Source organism: Mytilus californianus, unplaced genomic scaffold (genome assembly GCF_021869535.1).
Source record: "Mytilus californianus isolate M0D057914Y unplaced genomic scaffold, xbMytCali1.0.p SCAF_14, whole genome shotgun sequence".
NCBI classification, from domain to species: domain Eukaryota; kingdom Metazoa; phylum Mollusca; class Bivalvia; order Mytilida; family Mytilidae; genus Mytilus; species Mytilus californianus.
In genome coordinates this window covers 11,274,781-11,289,818 of record NW_026262626.1, presented here as the reverse complement: position 1 = coordinate 11,289,818, position 15,038 = coordinate 11,274,781, and the positions used below count along the sequence as shown (strand labels likewise).

The 15,038-nt window shown below is 31.5% G+C and overlaps 1 protein-coding gene across 2 annotated transcripts in view; it reads left to right on the top strand.

Annotated features, from left to right (window-relative positions):
- Positions 1 to 15,038, top strand: part of LOC127724197 (uncharacterized) — a 158,125-nt gene that overhangs the window by 136,935 nt on the left and 6,152 nt on the right. For both annotated transcript variants that reach the window (XM_052231097.1, XM_052231096.1), the window contains one exon: positions 12,937 to 13,129. In XM_052231097.1, coding sequence (XP_052087057.1) covers positions 12,937 to 13,129 — 193 coding nt within the window. The remainder of the gene's footprint in view (positions 1 to 12,936; positions 13,130 to 15,038) is intronic.

Here is a 15,038-nt window from a genome sequence, read left to right as displayed (position 1 = left end):
TGGGAAATGTACTTTTAATCAACTGTGGTGACAACAGTGACAACATTAACATGTTGGGACATATGGGGAAATTTAATTTTTTAATTATCTATCACTTGGCACAGTGTTCATGAATAATCCAAACAACACATTTTTGATTTGTTTGTCGTAATTGCTTATCACTGTTGTATTGTTTTCGGCAATATTGTAACAATAAGGCTTTATTTATTCGTCAGCATTATAAAATTGCTTTAGTCATTTAATATATCTTATTTTTGTTGTACATGTATAATATTTTTAAGATTGATACTATAATTGCATCATTTTTAAGCATTATTTATATGATTATTTGATATTTATTTAGCAGTGCATTATTGAATTAGCAAAATCATCATATAGAAGATCGACAGGTTAATTCTAAGGAAAACACACCATGTATGTTAAAATACTTGTAACTATCCTTCGTCAACTGGGCACACAAATATGTTACTAGTTACACAGTATTCAACAAGCAAATCGGTATATGTCATTTAATCTGCACAGCTGGATAACCTTCCTTGATCCGAACGACGTATGATTCTGGGTTAAAGGGTCATTTCGAACGTGCAGATTAAATGTTATATACCGATTTGATTGGCCAATACTTTTAACTGTTTAAACACACGACATCATCATAATAACATACATGTCGTTTGAGCGTTTTGGAAATATTCGGCGTATATTTAATCAGCGGCTCACAGGAAAGTTTTCTTGTAGGGTGAAAGAAGAAGAAAATAGGCCTTTAAGTAGTAACACTTTAAGATGGGTAACCTTTAAATTGTTTAACATTTTATATTCAGGCTTTCTCCTCAATTGTTAAATTATTTGGAGAATCGCGTTTTATTGCCAGATCTTTTATTGTTTCTGTTAAATTAAAGACATTGATAAATGTATTTTAATTTTCTGGATAAATCTATTCGCAATAATATATGAATTCATGACGATTTAGAAATTGGCATGTTGTGTATACACCTTTCTATTGGTGAACACTATATATGTTGCCCACTAGCGGTCCTTATGAGCTTTTTGTTGTTTGATTGCTGTCTTATTGTCGTTAAAAAAACCCACATCTACTACAGTTTAAGTTCTGTTTTATGTGCGTTTAAATCGGTTTAAGACAAATCATAATTAAAAGGGTTATTGAAAATAGATTTCCCTGAAGAATTTTCTCAGAGGAAGACTAGTAGAAGAAGTTTGTGTATAAATTTTTAGTGCAATTAGAAAATAACAACAACAAAAAAGTTTCAATTTTCAATTTTTAAAATTTTATATCATTAATTTTGAAGACGTGTCGCGTCTAAACAAAGTCTGACTGGTCTCCAACTTACTAGTAAATTATTTCCCTGTTTGGCACATACCTTAATATAAACCTCATTATAGTAGGGTGCCCAATGTCCAAAAAGTCCTCCAGTTAACGAGTTTAAGTTTACGGATAACACGCGGCTGATTTTTTGCACATTATAGGAAAATCATTATATATTACAATCATGATTGTCGTCGTAAGTTCCCGTGGTCTCAATTTTCTAAATTTCGTGTTTTTACAGGGTACCACCAGATACCGTATTGTACGGGAAATCTTTAACATGAAAAATAAAATCATTGCATTCTTTGTTGGTAGTTAAAACAGTACCTATAATATAGTTTATGTATTAAATATATCATATAACAAAATCGGAAAGTATTTAAGTGATTTTGATATATTAAGTGTTTCAGCATTTTAGTAAGAGTAACATTTTACCAGAAATTTACCCTATTTTCATCGACAGCAAAATTATTAAGTGTATCATCACAACATTTTTTACTCTGATTTAAGCAATAAGACACAGTGCACGTGTGTGCCAAATTGCATGCGTGAAATAAAAATCGTTTTGCAGAAATTAGCAATTAAAAACACTAAAAAAATTAAGTTGACATTTTGGTATTGGTTAAACACGGATTATCTCGTCCCATAATTCATTTTGTTGTTTACACTATTAGGTCATTAACAAGGACAGAGGTCACTCTAAGTATATGTAAGAGAATGATAATCCCTTTCTTCATGATTAAGTACTAGCGTCAGATTATCATTCTCTTACAAACTTAGAATATTGTAAAGTGCTCAAGGCTTAAATGATCTCTTGATTTATTGTATTTAAGAATTAGTTTCATTGTCAGTGCAATGTTTGTAATTAATGCATGACTTCCTTTTTAGGCATGATTTCATTTATGGATTAGTTTTAGTGATGTAAGGATCTTCTTACAATTTTGGAAAATATAATAAATTATGTTTTATACATTAGATGACACAACAGTACAATGAAATGGTAAGAAATGTTTCCTGATTGTGAGTATGAATGTAAATCATGTAATATTTTAGCAAGGAATTATCTTTTTGTTTATTTCAATTTCAGATCAATAAATTCATTATTTGGGTTACAAATAAATTTTTTTTTACAGCCAATATTTTAGTCCAGTCCTTTACATCAAATACTACTTCATTATGTCAGGAAAATGTTCAAATACAATGCCTTTAAAATAGTTTAAAATATATTCAAAAGTTAAACTAAATTCTTTTTTTTAGAATTTTATCAGAATATTGGAAATTACTATTCTCACCAACCGCGGATCCAGTAACCAATGTTACTGCACCAGTAAACTTCATCTAATTTTGATTTTATTTTGTTTGTTTCAAAATTCAACGTTTGGTCAGTTTTAATCACAAATTCTTTCAAGCTGATAAATGTGCTTCGGGGCATTTGTAACTCATTTATAGAAACTCTTTGTTTTGAACTGTAAGTAGGCCTAAACAATAGGATAATCCCTTACTAAGAACATGATTTCATTCATTCTTCACAATTAAAAAACACCAAATCCTACAATTTCATTGGTCGAGAGCACTTTGCTATATTCTAAACATTTGTCTTTTTTGATTGTTGTGTGGTTGATTTATTTGTTGTGAATAGCCAGCTAACTTTGTAGATTGTCAATTTGTTAGGAGAAATCTGTTTTTAGGCTAGTGACATTTTTCAAAAAGACCCTTAGTTAACTACTTTAATGCACCCACCTAACATACGTCTATATTGTATATCATTCGAAAGCTTATTACCTGTACTTTCTATTTTACCCGGTCGTCAATAATTCGTACGGTGCAATTTTCGTTAAATAAAAGTTAAAGGTCATAAAGGAATATTCCAAAATTTTGCTAGAATTAAACAAAATGCCCTTTTCTAGTACCTGTATAATATTTTTCATCTAAACATTGTCTGAATCTTACAAAACAAAATACCATAATTCCAAATCAAATGCAAACTAAAATGTTAATTGCGCAATATTTACATAAAATTGCATTTCTTAAAAAAAACTTCCAAAAATGATAAAATTGCTCTAAAAGCTAAATATTTCTTCAGGTATCAATATCTATATGTCAAAAATATGTCTAATTTATCGTTTATAGGCCAAGAAAATTTTTGCATCATTGTAAACTTAATCAATATGATAAAGGTCTAGATGCAGCCTTCTAACGAAACTTTTGCAGTTGCCCTATAAAAACACCATCTTTTTGTTGTGGAAGATTGAATATATTCTTACTGAGCAAATGCATTAACCACAGGTGTTAGGTAGTGTTCGCACATTTCAGCGTAGTGTTTTAAAGAGTGTAGTTTGTTTGTCCGACTTTTTTGCTTCGTTCATGTGTTATCTGTTTTTTTTAAATTTAAAACAAGCTAGATCAGATATCGATGTAAGATATAAACCTTGTGTCTCTACATCGGTTTGTCTTTAAAGTGCACATATGGAGATTGTACATGAAGGGATTTTTTTCATAAGAAAATAGTTAAATAGTAAGCAAATCAAATGTACCATTACATCTCATAATCTTACCTTAACACAATCTAATTACTATATGGATCTTTGATTTCGTTATCCTCATTTGATAATATGCGAGGTGCAACAGATCTGAATTTTAAACAGATTGTTTTAACCCATCTTATTTACACTTATGCATACCACTTGGTATGGTTTTTTCACGTCAACTAATATCACTAGTACTTATTATTGATATGAAACCTATGCACGAAAAATTATGACTATAGTTTTAGACTACCTCATTCTTATATATGCCAATGTATAAGCAATGCATGACAGATGATCTACTAAAAAGTAAAATGACAAAAATACCGTACTTCAAGTGAAATTCAGAACTGAAAGTCCTTTATGAAACGGCAAAATTAAAAGCTGAAACACATATAACGGAAATGGAAAGCAACTGCCATATTCCTGACTTGATACTACATTTTCTTGCGTATAAAATGGTGCATTAAACCTGGCTTTATAACAAGCAAAACCTATCACTTGTATGAAACGGCGCTCTTGTTTTCTGGTGTCTTAAATGAGAATATTCTGTGGTACAGTTACAATTAGATTTAAAGGCAAAACCATAGGCAATTGAATTTAGAATAAAATTGGTTTAAATGCATATTTATGTATCAGTTTTTTTTAAGAAAATTTACTTGCAACATGTAGTTGTAGTAATTTACAATATCTATATCAAAACTGCTTTGTTTGATTAGAGGATGCCTTCTTTAACAAAAGGCCATTGATGATGATTGGTTGAATTTTTGTGTGACACCTACACAGTAATTTTGTCATTCATACTAAAAAATATAATTAAAGTATAATTGACGGGGATTGTCAGCTTTCTGCTGAAGGTCGGTTGATCTCTCAGAAAACTACGACTTCCGCCTCCAATAAAAACTGATCGCCACAAAATACTGTGTAATTATGATAAAGATATATGAGGTCTTGAGCTGGCATGTCAGTAATACTTCTGTAGTCCTTTTTTAATTTATGTATCACCATCATTTTGCTTATTTCATCAGTTACCTATTCTGACATCGGAGTCGGACTTCTGAGTTTTACTGTGCGTATTGATGTGTGTTTGTTTAGTCTTCATTTGCTAGAGGTAAAGAGGATGGTTGAGATCTCACAAAACATGTTTAACCCCTCCGCGTTTTTGCGTCTGTCCTAAGTCAGGAGCCTCTGTCCTTTGTTAATCTTAATATTTAATGTTAGTTCATTTATATGTTTCGGAGTTTAGTGAAATTAGTACACATTTTTGTTCAGGGGCCAGCTGAAGCCAGCTGAAGCCTGATTCCGGGTACATGATTTTTTCGCTGTGTTGGAGACCCATTGGTGGCCTTGGACTGTTTTCTGTTTTTTTGTCGGGTTGTTGTCTCGTTAACACATTCCCAATTTCCATTCTCAATTTGATTTAGTAGCCAGTAGTGCCGAAAGTGGAGTTAAACAATCAATCATTCATCTTTACACTGCAGTGTAATATTTTAACTACTAGTACTCAGGAAGTGAAAGTGTACTTATCATGCTTATAGTGAACTGCTAGAATTTTCAAATAAAAAAATAGATTTGCAGTATGTGTCAATTTACATGTATTTCAAGAATTTAATTAGCTTTAAAAGATTGGTACATACAAATTTTGTTAACATAGAACAGCAAAAAGCTGCAGATGGTGATATTTTGGGCAACTGCACGAGTTGTTATAATTGGCTGTTTAATTATCATGAAAGGTAATTGTAGTAACTTGATGGTGTCAAAAACTTCCTAAGCACTCAATAGAATGTGTTATTTGGTTCTATTATGAATTACAAATGAATAACAGACAAAAATTTTGGTTTCAACGCAATTTTATCATTTTTACTGGAATTTCTGGAAAACGGCGCTATTTTTTAAAAATCCGTCACTAATATTTTAATGTGCGTTTGATAAGTGACTGTTAACATCTGTTCTAACAGATTTTCATATTTCCATACAAAATAATATTATTCAGAAGACAGAGTATGCAAAAATGCTGACATCTTGTACAATTAGAAAGTATGCGACCTTGACCTTTCATCGTGATTTCACGGAAATTGCACCGTACGAATATTTGATGACCGGGCAAATAAGATAGGGCAGATGATATGCTTTCGAATGGTATATCATTTAGCCGTATGCTAGTTGTGTGCATTAAAATATGATTTTATGGTTAATGTCACTCGTCTATTTGTGTCTATTTTTCAAAACTTGAAATTTTTTATTGATTGAATATTTTGTTATATTTGTAGTATAAGAATCAAATCGGTCGGTTTTGTTTCACATCCGGAATATGGCACATCAAAAGTCTTGTATGATGTTTTTGACCTAAATCCCTCTCGGTGGACACGACAAGAAAAATATACCACCGTTCGTGCAACAAAAACAAAAAAACATATACAACAGACAGCAACCAACGACAACCATTTAATTTTAGGCTCCTAATTTTGGAAGACATATACATAATTTGGAGGTGTTAAACATATTTGTGATCCTTCAACCCTCTCCTGACCTGGACAATGGTATAACAACACAACATAAGAAAAATCTGCTGAAAAACAGTTTGAAATGGCTTGACTTATCAAATCGACATGAAGCACAAAAACAACTAACATGAAGACAAAAAACACAAAGTACCGGTATAATAGTACTCGCCGTTAGGGTAGAACATTTTATATTCTGAAGAATGGGATGGGCTGGCGGCGAGAAAATTTATTTTCACTTTTGTACATATTCATATCCTCAACTATCCTGCATTTTCATGTTGAAGAGTGTTCATTCTCATCCTGTCTTGTGCCAAGTCAATTATTTCAGTTCATACCAGGCAAAGTAATTCATTTTCAAAATCCTCAATCCTTCTCTGTTGTCGAAATCAAATGGGTGTTCCCTTAATGAAGACTAATGAAAGGACGTCATCAATAGTCTGAGAAAAGTATGATCATAAACATCATAACGGCAAAAACTATCTTTTGTTATAAATCAGGCCGTTATTTTTTTTTTCAAATGAATTCTTTCATTTTTTTCACAACTGGCCTTTTTATAGCCGACCATACGGTATGAGTTTCTTACATTGTCGAAGGCCGTACGGTTGCCTATAATTGCTTGCTTCCACATCTCCTAATTTTTATATTATACAACAAGTATTACACAAAATTAACACTTTCAATGTTCCATGTAAATGAGGTAAGGTCAGATGAACTCTGCCACAAAATCATGTTCACCTTGTTACCATTCCATACACCAAATATATTTAACCCACTTCTATCTGAGACTGTACGGATTTGACCACTGAAACTTAAACTTGTTCACTGATCCGTGAAAATAGGTCGAGGTCAGGTGAATCATTTCTGGCGGTCATGTATACCTTGCAAGGATACCATATATTAGTAACCAAATATTGTTATCCTAGAACTCATGATGATTGAGACATTCACATGACAAAAAAAGCCATACCGTTTTTTAGCGGTCACTTAACCATGAATATGAGGCCAAGGATAATGATTATATGACGGAAACTTCGTAGCACAATGGATCTATATACAAAGTATGAATCATCCAGTTCCTCTGCCCTCTGAATTATAAAGCTATACAAATAGTTTACGGTGTTGCTGCCACCACCATCAGATTGTATTCTGTATGCCTCGCATTCTGCTACTTGCGTCGAATGCGATTTAAAAAAAGAACAACTGAAATTAGCTCACTTACCTTAACCTAGTCGGTAGGCTTTCAACTTAACAGTAGACAATGAAACGTAATAGCTAATACTAGCTTCGGCAATTTTTCTATGTTGTTTCGTTCTCGCGTGCTCTTATATATAAGCTCAAATGAGGATAACGAAATCAGAGGTCTATATTTTAATTAGATTGATGTTGTTTACAAGTGTTGGTAAAATACATAGATGCTGTACAAAACTATCTTTTTTTGTAGATAATCTTTTACTTCATGTCAATTGTAGGCCAATTCATGTTCGATAAGTCATGTACATTACACTTGATATAAGTGTGTAAGATAGAGTGATTAGCCTGCTGTTTCTAATTCTTATTTTGTTTTCATAACGTGTAACATAAACCCTCCCCCTTTTTCACCGTTTTCAGTTTTTTTTTACATTTCTGTAAAGCACATATATACTCAGACCTGCTAATTCAATCAATTCTGCGTTAATATTCATCAGTTTTGGATCTAAGTACTATTTGATGTGTTTCCAAGTTCGCCAAAAGAAAATTGAATATTTACACAGAAAATCATGAGGAACACCTTCTATCAAAAGACGGAAAAAATAACATTTTGAGAGGGCAACTTATAAATGTTAATATTTAAAAAACATCTCTAAAGATCACTTGTATCGAATCTTATGTCAAAATTCCGATTTTGGAACTTTTAAAAGGTCAAGGTCACTGTTATTTATCAGCTGATTGAAAATTGTAAATGTGCACCCTATAAGTACAAATGTCAATCTCAAACCATATTTGGCAATAAAATTATCAAATTAGTCCTAAATATAGAAACTATAGTTATAATTCTTTGAATTATTTGAATTTATTTTGCTATAAACGCAAATATGTAAGGGTGGCCAGCTGTCTAAATTCTACGTTTTCCTTGAAATTTTAGATTTGACCTTTGACCCAAATTTAAGAAAATCGTGACCACTGTAGACAACCACGACATCAATATTTCGACGAGGCTTGTTCTCCTCTTTCCAATTATATAAAATATAGCCGTGTGTTATTCCGTTAACCCAAATCGATAAAATTTGTTGACTGTGCACCCTACTTTTACATTTGATCTCAAAATAATTTGTCGTAGTAAATTCCATTGAGCACAAAACATATCGAAACGAAATTTAAATCACATGGATATTTAAAAATATTTTAATAAATTTGAAAGAAAAAACAATAATTATCTAGTTTGACTTTGAAACACGGAGTTAATACTTTAAATTACATTGCGCACAAAATATAATTAATGTTCCTGGGAATGAGAAACTCTTTCTGACTCTAAATGTATGAAACAGTTTACACTAGACATTAAACAACTAGCAATCAATCAATTAAAACATATCCAAGGGATCATTATTATCCATGTACATGTATGTAAATGCCGGGTACCATATAAATATACTCGTAAGTCATGAACATTAAAGTATAACTTGCTATCAATTTTTGTAGTAAGATTTTTGTGTGAAGAGAGCACTTCAGGACACATTATGATCATCGTATACACACATAGATAAAGTATTTGAAACACTTTTAAGCTGTTTGCATCAGTCTCCCTTTTCTTAACAATTAGGACACGTGCCACTGAATATACAACTAGTCAACCATGAACACTGTGCGGAACACATTTGCCATTCCAAAATTAGGAAATCTGACTTTGCTGTTTTACAAAATATCAAAAATAAAAAAATTCCCCATATGTCCCAACATGTCACTGTTGTCACCACAGCTGATGAAAAGTACATTTCCCATGGGAAATTTAAAAATTCCCATAGAAATATTAGAAGTTCTTATGGGAAAATCTAAAATTCCTATCGGAAAAAGTACTTTTCCAATGGGAATTTTAAAGTTTCCATCGGAACTATACAGTTCCCACGGAAAAATAAGAATACAAAAGCTTTCCATGGGAATTTAACTTCTCTGATTGGAACAGTTTATCTTCCCATCGGAACAATTTTTCGTTTACCTTATTTTTTTTTTTTTTTTTTGTTTAAACACATTTTATTTCCAAAAGTGGCAAATGTTGATTGAACACAAGTTATAACATCTCTCCTCATACAAATACAAACACAAAATACATAAGATAATGACGAAACACAAAATAGGAATGCATGTAATACAAACTATAAACCAAAACTAAAATGCAATATAATACTGTTGTAATCTGAACTGGCGTGAAGTGTGAGTAAGTAGGAATCCAGAATTTTATATAAAATTGTAGCATAATAATTAGGTTATTACTCTAAAATAAAAATAAAATAGTCATAGTTTCACAGCTTCACCTATATATACATATATATGTGCGTGTTATATTTTTGAGCTTTAAAACATAATGTCATCTATGATTGATTGATAATTACCTAATTTCCAGTGGCAACTATTTCATGCATGTTCAGTACGAATGTATACGTTTGTTGATTGCTTCTGTTTAATTACTTCTAACTGTTACACACTATATGAGTACACCTGTCTACTGATAAAGACTTACTTTGGTATCAAAATGTATTCTAGATATTGTTGTTGTAGGGACTGTCATATTGATGTACACCCAATATATTCTTAAATTCACACTGTATGTGAACAGTAATAAAAGACAAATTCCGAGCAATAGTTGACTTATGAGGCACTGTATAGACACATTCTGAACTTTTTAAAATGTTATATATAAAAATAAGAATAAAAGGTATCATCGTGAAGGAAGAATCTCTCCACAAGAGACCAAAGGCCGTTTTTCTTTTTTCTTTATATCTTTTATCCATTATTCTCTATTCATTATGTAGTAGCACCTCTATTTTTTTGGGGTACATTTTTCTTTATTCTTTATATTCTTACATTCATATTCTCTTTTCTGCAAACCCACATCCACACCCTCTCAAATTTCTTGCATTTTTGTCTTGGGTAACATATTTCGGAATTTTAAAAACTTTTCAATTTTTGTTAAAACAAAAATGTCCTGAACAGTTTTAATATTATATATATTTTTTTATTTATCTTATATATATGTCATAGGAAGTTTTTTGCAATGATTCATATTGGGTCAAAATCTAAATCAAGTTAAAGTTTTTATGAAGTATTTGCGATATTTATTATGGGCCTGATTTAATGGGTCTCATTTAACAGCTTTATATACTTAATGATCATGTAATCGAATATACATAAAACAAATATAAATTGAAAAGTGAATGAATGAAGTTTATTCTCATAAATCTACGTAGCATGGTCACAGAGAAAATTTATATTGACAATAATAAAATAAATTTGACGTTAGCGATTCATTCAGCAAGATATATATACAGTTTTGAAATAGTGGAACCCGGTTTTTACTGAGAGCGGGGATTGCCAGTTTAAAGGTTTTTTTTTCAATAGTCGCTTCCGACGTTAAAACTAGATAAAAACAAATACGCAATTCCGACCACAGATTTCTTTATATTGTAATTTATAGCCATTTAACTTTCAAACATATTTCATTTTGGGCAATTAAACAAAGAAGAAGTATTTTTGACGGAAAGAAATCAATATCAGTGAGTAATAGATCAATGTACTGAAAATTATAGCCCAAGCGCGAATGAAGGGAGACAAGCCTTTAGTTATAAATCTGCACAAACTATTTTATGTCAAAATCGATAGATTTACCTGGCACTGAACACTACTGAAAATTCCCAAACGACTATTTTATCGATGTACTGATTAGTACGAAAACGTTCTTGACGCTACTGAATTGAATGCAAGGCGTTTTCTCTTAATTACCTGAGTCAGTACTGAAAAGTACTGGATCTCCTGCACGGACCAGGGTACTGAACACGTACTGAATAACTTAAAAAGATCTTAAAATTTTTTCTTGTGGTAATTTCAGGCATTTAGGAGTTGTTCAGTTAAAAATGACCGTTTCAGTAATAAAAACAGTTATGAGTGTTTATTCCGTCGGTGAACATGGACCTTTTTCTTATCGTGTATCACAGATTTATATTGTTTAGCTACCTGCGCAAGTTTCCAATATACAATATAATATTGGTAATCATATATCTGCATAAAAGCGTAGATTGGCAGAGACAATTTGTCGTTATTTCCTTCCTTAAGACAAGGAACATCAGCGTGTGTAGCAGACTTGAACAATTATTCAGACACTGTAATTACGCATATATATCATTGATTTCTTACCTTTAAATCAAGGAAGTTTAAACTTGCCATAGCTGGTAAAAAAATGAGAGATATGTATATATAAAAATATATGAGTGATAAAAAGCATCACTTCTTCATTGACATTGTATATCTAATCTAGCTCAGATAGACGTATAGCAGGCAACATGCACAAACTCAGGCAAATTGTGATTTATTTTATGTTTTCACTTTTTGAAGTTTCTGCAGGTAAGAAACTTGTTTTTCTTACTTACTGACCATTTATGAATTGTATGTCGAAACTTAGTAAACAATTTGAAAAGCTGTATTAAGTCACATTCGTTTTGCTTAACAACAACTTAATCATGTTAATATAGAAAGACATGTTGTTCTTTTACTGTGCTATCTATACAAATATTCCTTGTGATTAAGATTATAACACATTGTTTATTGCTGTAACTCTATTTTTGAAATTTTTATTTTTATGTCGGTTTGTTACACATTGTTGTCAATATTATATACGACTGTCATACAAGTGAGAGGTTTAGCTTGCTATAAAACCAGGTTTAAAAAAATAAAATCACAAAAGTACTGAACTCCGAGTAAAATTCAAAACGGTAAGTCCCTAATCAAATGGCAAAATCAAAAGCTCAAACACATCAAACGAATGGACAACAACTGTCATATTCTTGGCTTGGTACAGGGATTTTTTTTGTAGAAATGGTACAATGTAGATTAAACCTGGTTTTAAAGCTAGATAAACTTCTCACTTGTATGACAGTTGCATACAATTCCATTATATTGACAACGATGTGTGAACAAAACAAACAGATATAATAGATAAAAATGTAAAAAAAATAGGGGTACATCAGTCCACATTGTGTTATTATCTTAATCACTATAAAAAAATATGTAAACAAACATTTACCTTAGCACAAAAAAAACAATGATGGGATGTATAAGTCGATTTTTACCGGAATATTTATTTGAAACAGTTGTTTCATGTGCAGTATTAATAGGAAAACATGCATTGACTCGAAATTATTATTGTATTTCTTCTGGGCACAAACCTGTATATATGTTCGGCATGCAACGCCTCACATTCTAAATGATCCTTAAACTTAGTTGAATATGTGACACAATGTATAGCTATTTTGTGTATGAAATGGGATGACAGACCTTTTCGTTTTCTAAGAGCTTTTCTATAATATATTTAGAATTAATAATCTACATGTCTTTCCAGGAATGACAGAATTTCCATGTAAGTTTCCTTGTCCGTGGCACAATAAAACATTTGAGTTTTACAGTTCAGTTAAGACTACAAGAACATGGAGGTTTAACGCTGATGGCCAAACACTCTTCACTAGGGATTCGATGGACATCGGTCAATTTATCCGCAAATGTTATCAAATTACAGAACGATTCATTATTCTTAGGTATGTTAATGGTAAAATTTAATATACAAGGTAATTTCATATCAAGATTAATTTGAGTAAAATATGTTTTCAATTATTAATTTATAAATTAAGAATGATTACCTGATATAACCTAATTGATTGATTGGTGTTTTACATCACTTTCAACACTATTGTTCTGTTTCTTGGTGGTCAGTTTTTATTGTTAGAGGAAGCCGGAGTGTTCATAAAATCATCGATCTATGGGTGAAAATCTACAAATCCTAGTTAAGTAAGATTGGAATCAAGTGCATCTGCCCCGTGCGGGATTCGAACTCACAACCTCACTGTTGACTTTCTAGTGATACAAACACTTATGGATAATTATGTAACATAAAGATAATTTAATTTTCTGATGACAAAAAAGGTGTGCAGCGTATTTATAGTGTTACATCTAAGTTGCGTTCGGTAAGGATAAGTTATACAAAGGGGAAAAGGCATAACTAGAACATGGTTTAGTAGACAAAATGGAAATAGACAGATACCATTTAATAGAAATAGACAGAAAGAATTTTAAAACCGGAATTTAGAAGAAAAGGAGAATACCGTTGATCTAAAGTCATAAGTCGATAAGGCAAAAACCAATCCGGGTAACAAGCTAACACCAAGGGAAACGCATCAACTATAAGAGGATAACAACGAGGAAAAAAACACTGCAGTAAAAACTAAAATCAATCATACATGATTCAAGATTGTAAGCGTCCTAGGTTCAATGCATCACCCGGTTGGTGAAGGTTAATGCAATGGGTTCTCGTTTTTACAAAGTGTTTAATGTATTTTCACTTTAATGACAAAGTGTGGACAGATGGACGAAAAGATAGGTTTATAATGCTCAACATTACGAACCAGACTATAAAATCAAATCAGTATAAGTGCAGAAAGTTGATGAACAACGGTTATGTCAAAGAACGTCTCGTCCGTTTTCTAAAAAACTTCATCGAAAGATACCAAGACCTTGTTGATAAATATTCCGTATCAACTTCAAAAATAATACATATAGTCTTGAAGTATAGATTCGATGTACTAACGTTGTTTATCATCTTGATTACATGTTATAGTGTTCATTTGTCTTTGTAAATTATTAACCTTTACCGTTTTTCCATTTTTGGTAATATCCTTTAGGCTTAGCTGGGAACTTATGCATCCCGCTAATATGTGCTGTTGTTGTGCTGTTGTCATTTGTGTATTCTGTCTTTCAATATTGGTTATGTGCTTTTTCTATATGCCATTTTTTTTTGTTGATATATTTTTTTGTCTTAATAGTGATTAAGATTATAACACAGTGTTGACTGTTGTACCCTTCAAATATTTTTGACTTTTGTACCTATTATGTCTGTGTTTTGTTCACTCATTCTTGTCAATATAATGAAATTGTATGCGACTGTCATACAAGTGAGAGGTTTAACCAGCTTTAAACATATTTTCTACATAAGGATATGCCTGTACCAAGTCAGGAATATGACAGTTGTTTTCCATGCTTTTGATGTGTTTGAGCTGTTGATTTTGCAATTTGAAAAGGAATGGTATTTATGTTATTTTACTTTTTCAGTAGATTATGATTAAGCAAAAAATGATAATTGTAATTAATGTAGAATACAAGAACTAAGTTAAAAGAAACAATGAAGAAGAACTGACAAAATGACATCTTATGCTATGCCTGCACCACCACAATGCACATTGATGTGCTGATATCTAGAGTATATTGTAATTATGAATATAGTATGTGTTTTCAGCCGTGAATCATCTTCACTGGTGGTACAATGGATAAATCTGTGGTAGAGTTGTCACTTATTTAGACGAACCTATTGGTATACATATATTTAAACACCATACGATGGGGCAGAGGGCATGTTACTGTTGAGAAATGGGTAGTTTAAATCATCAGCTTCCA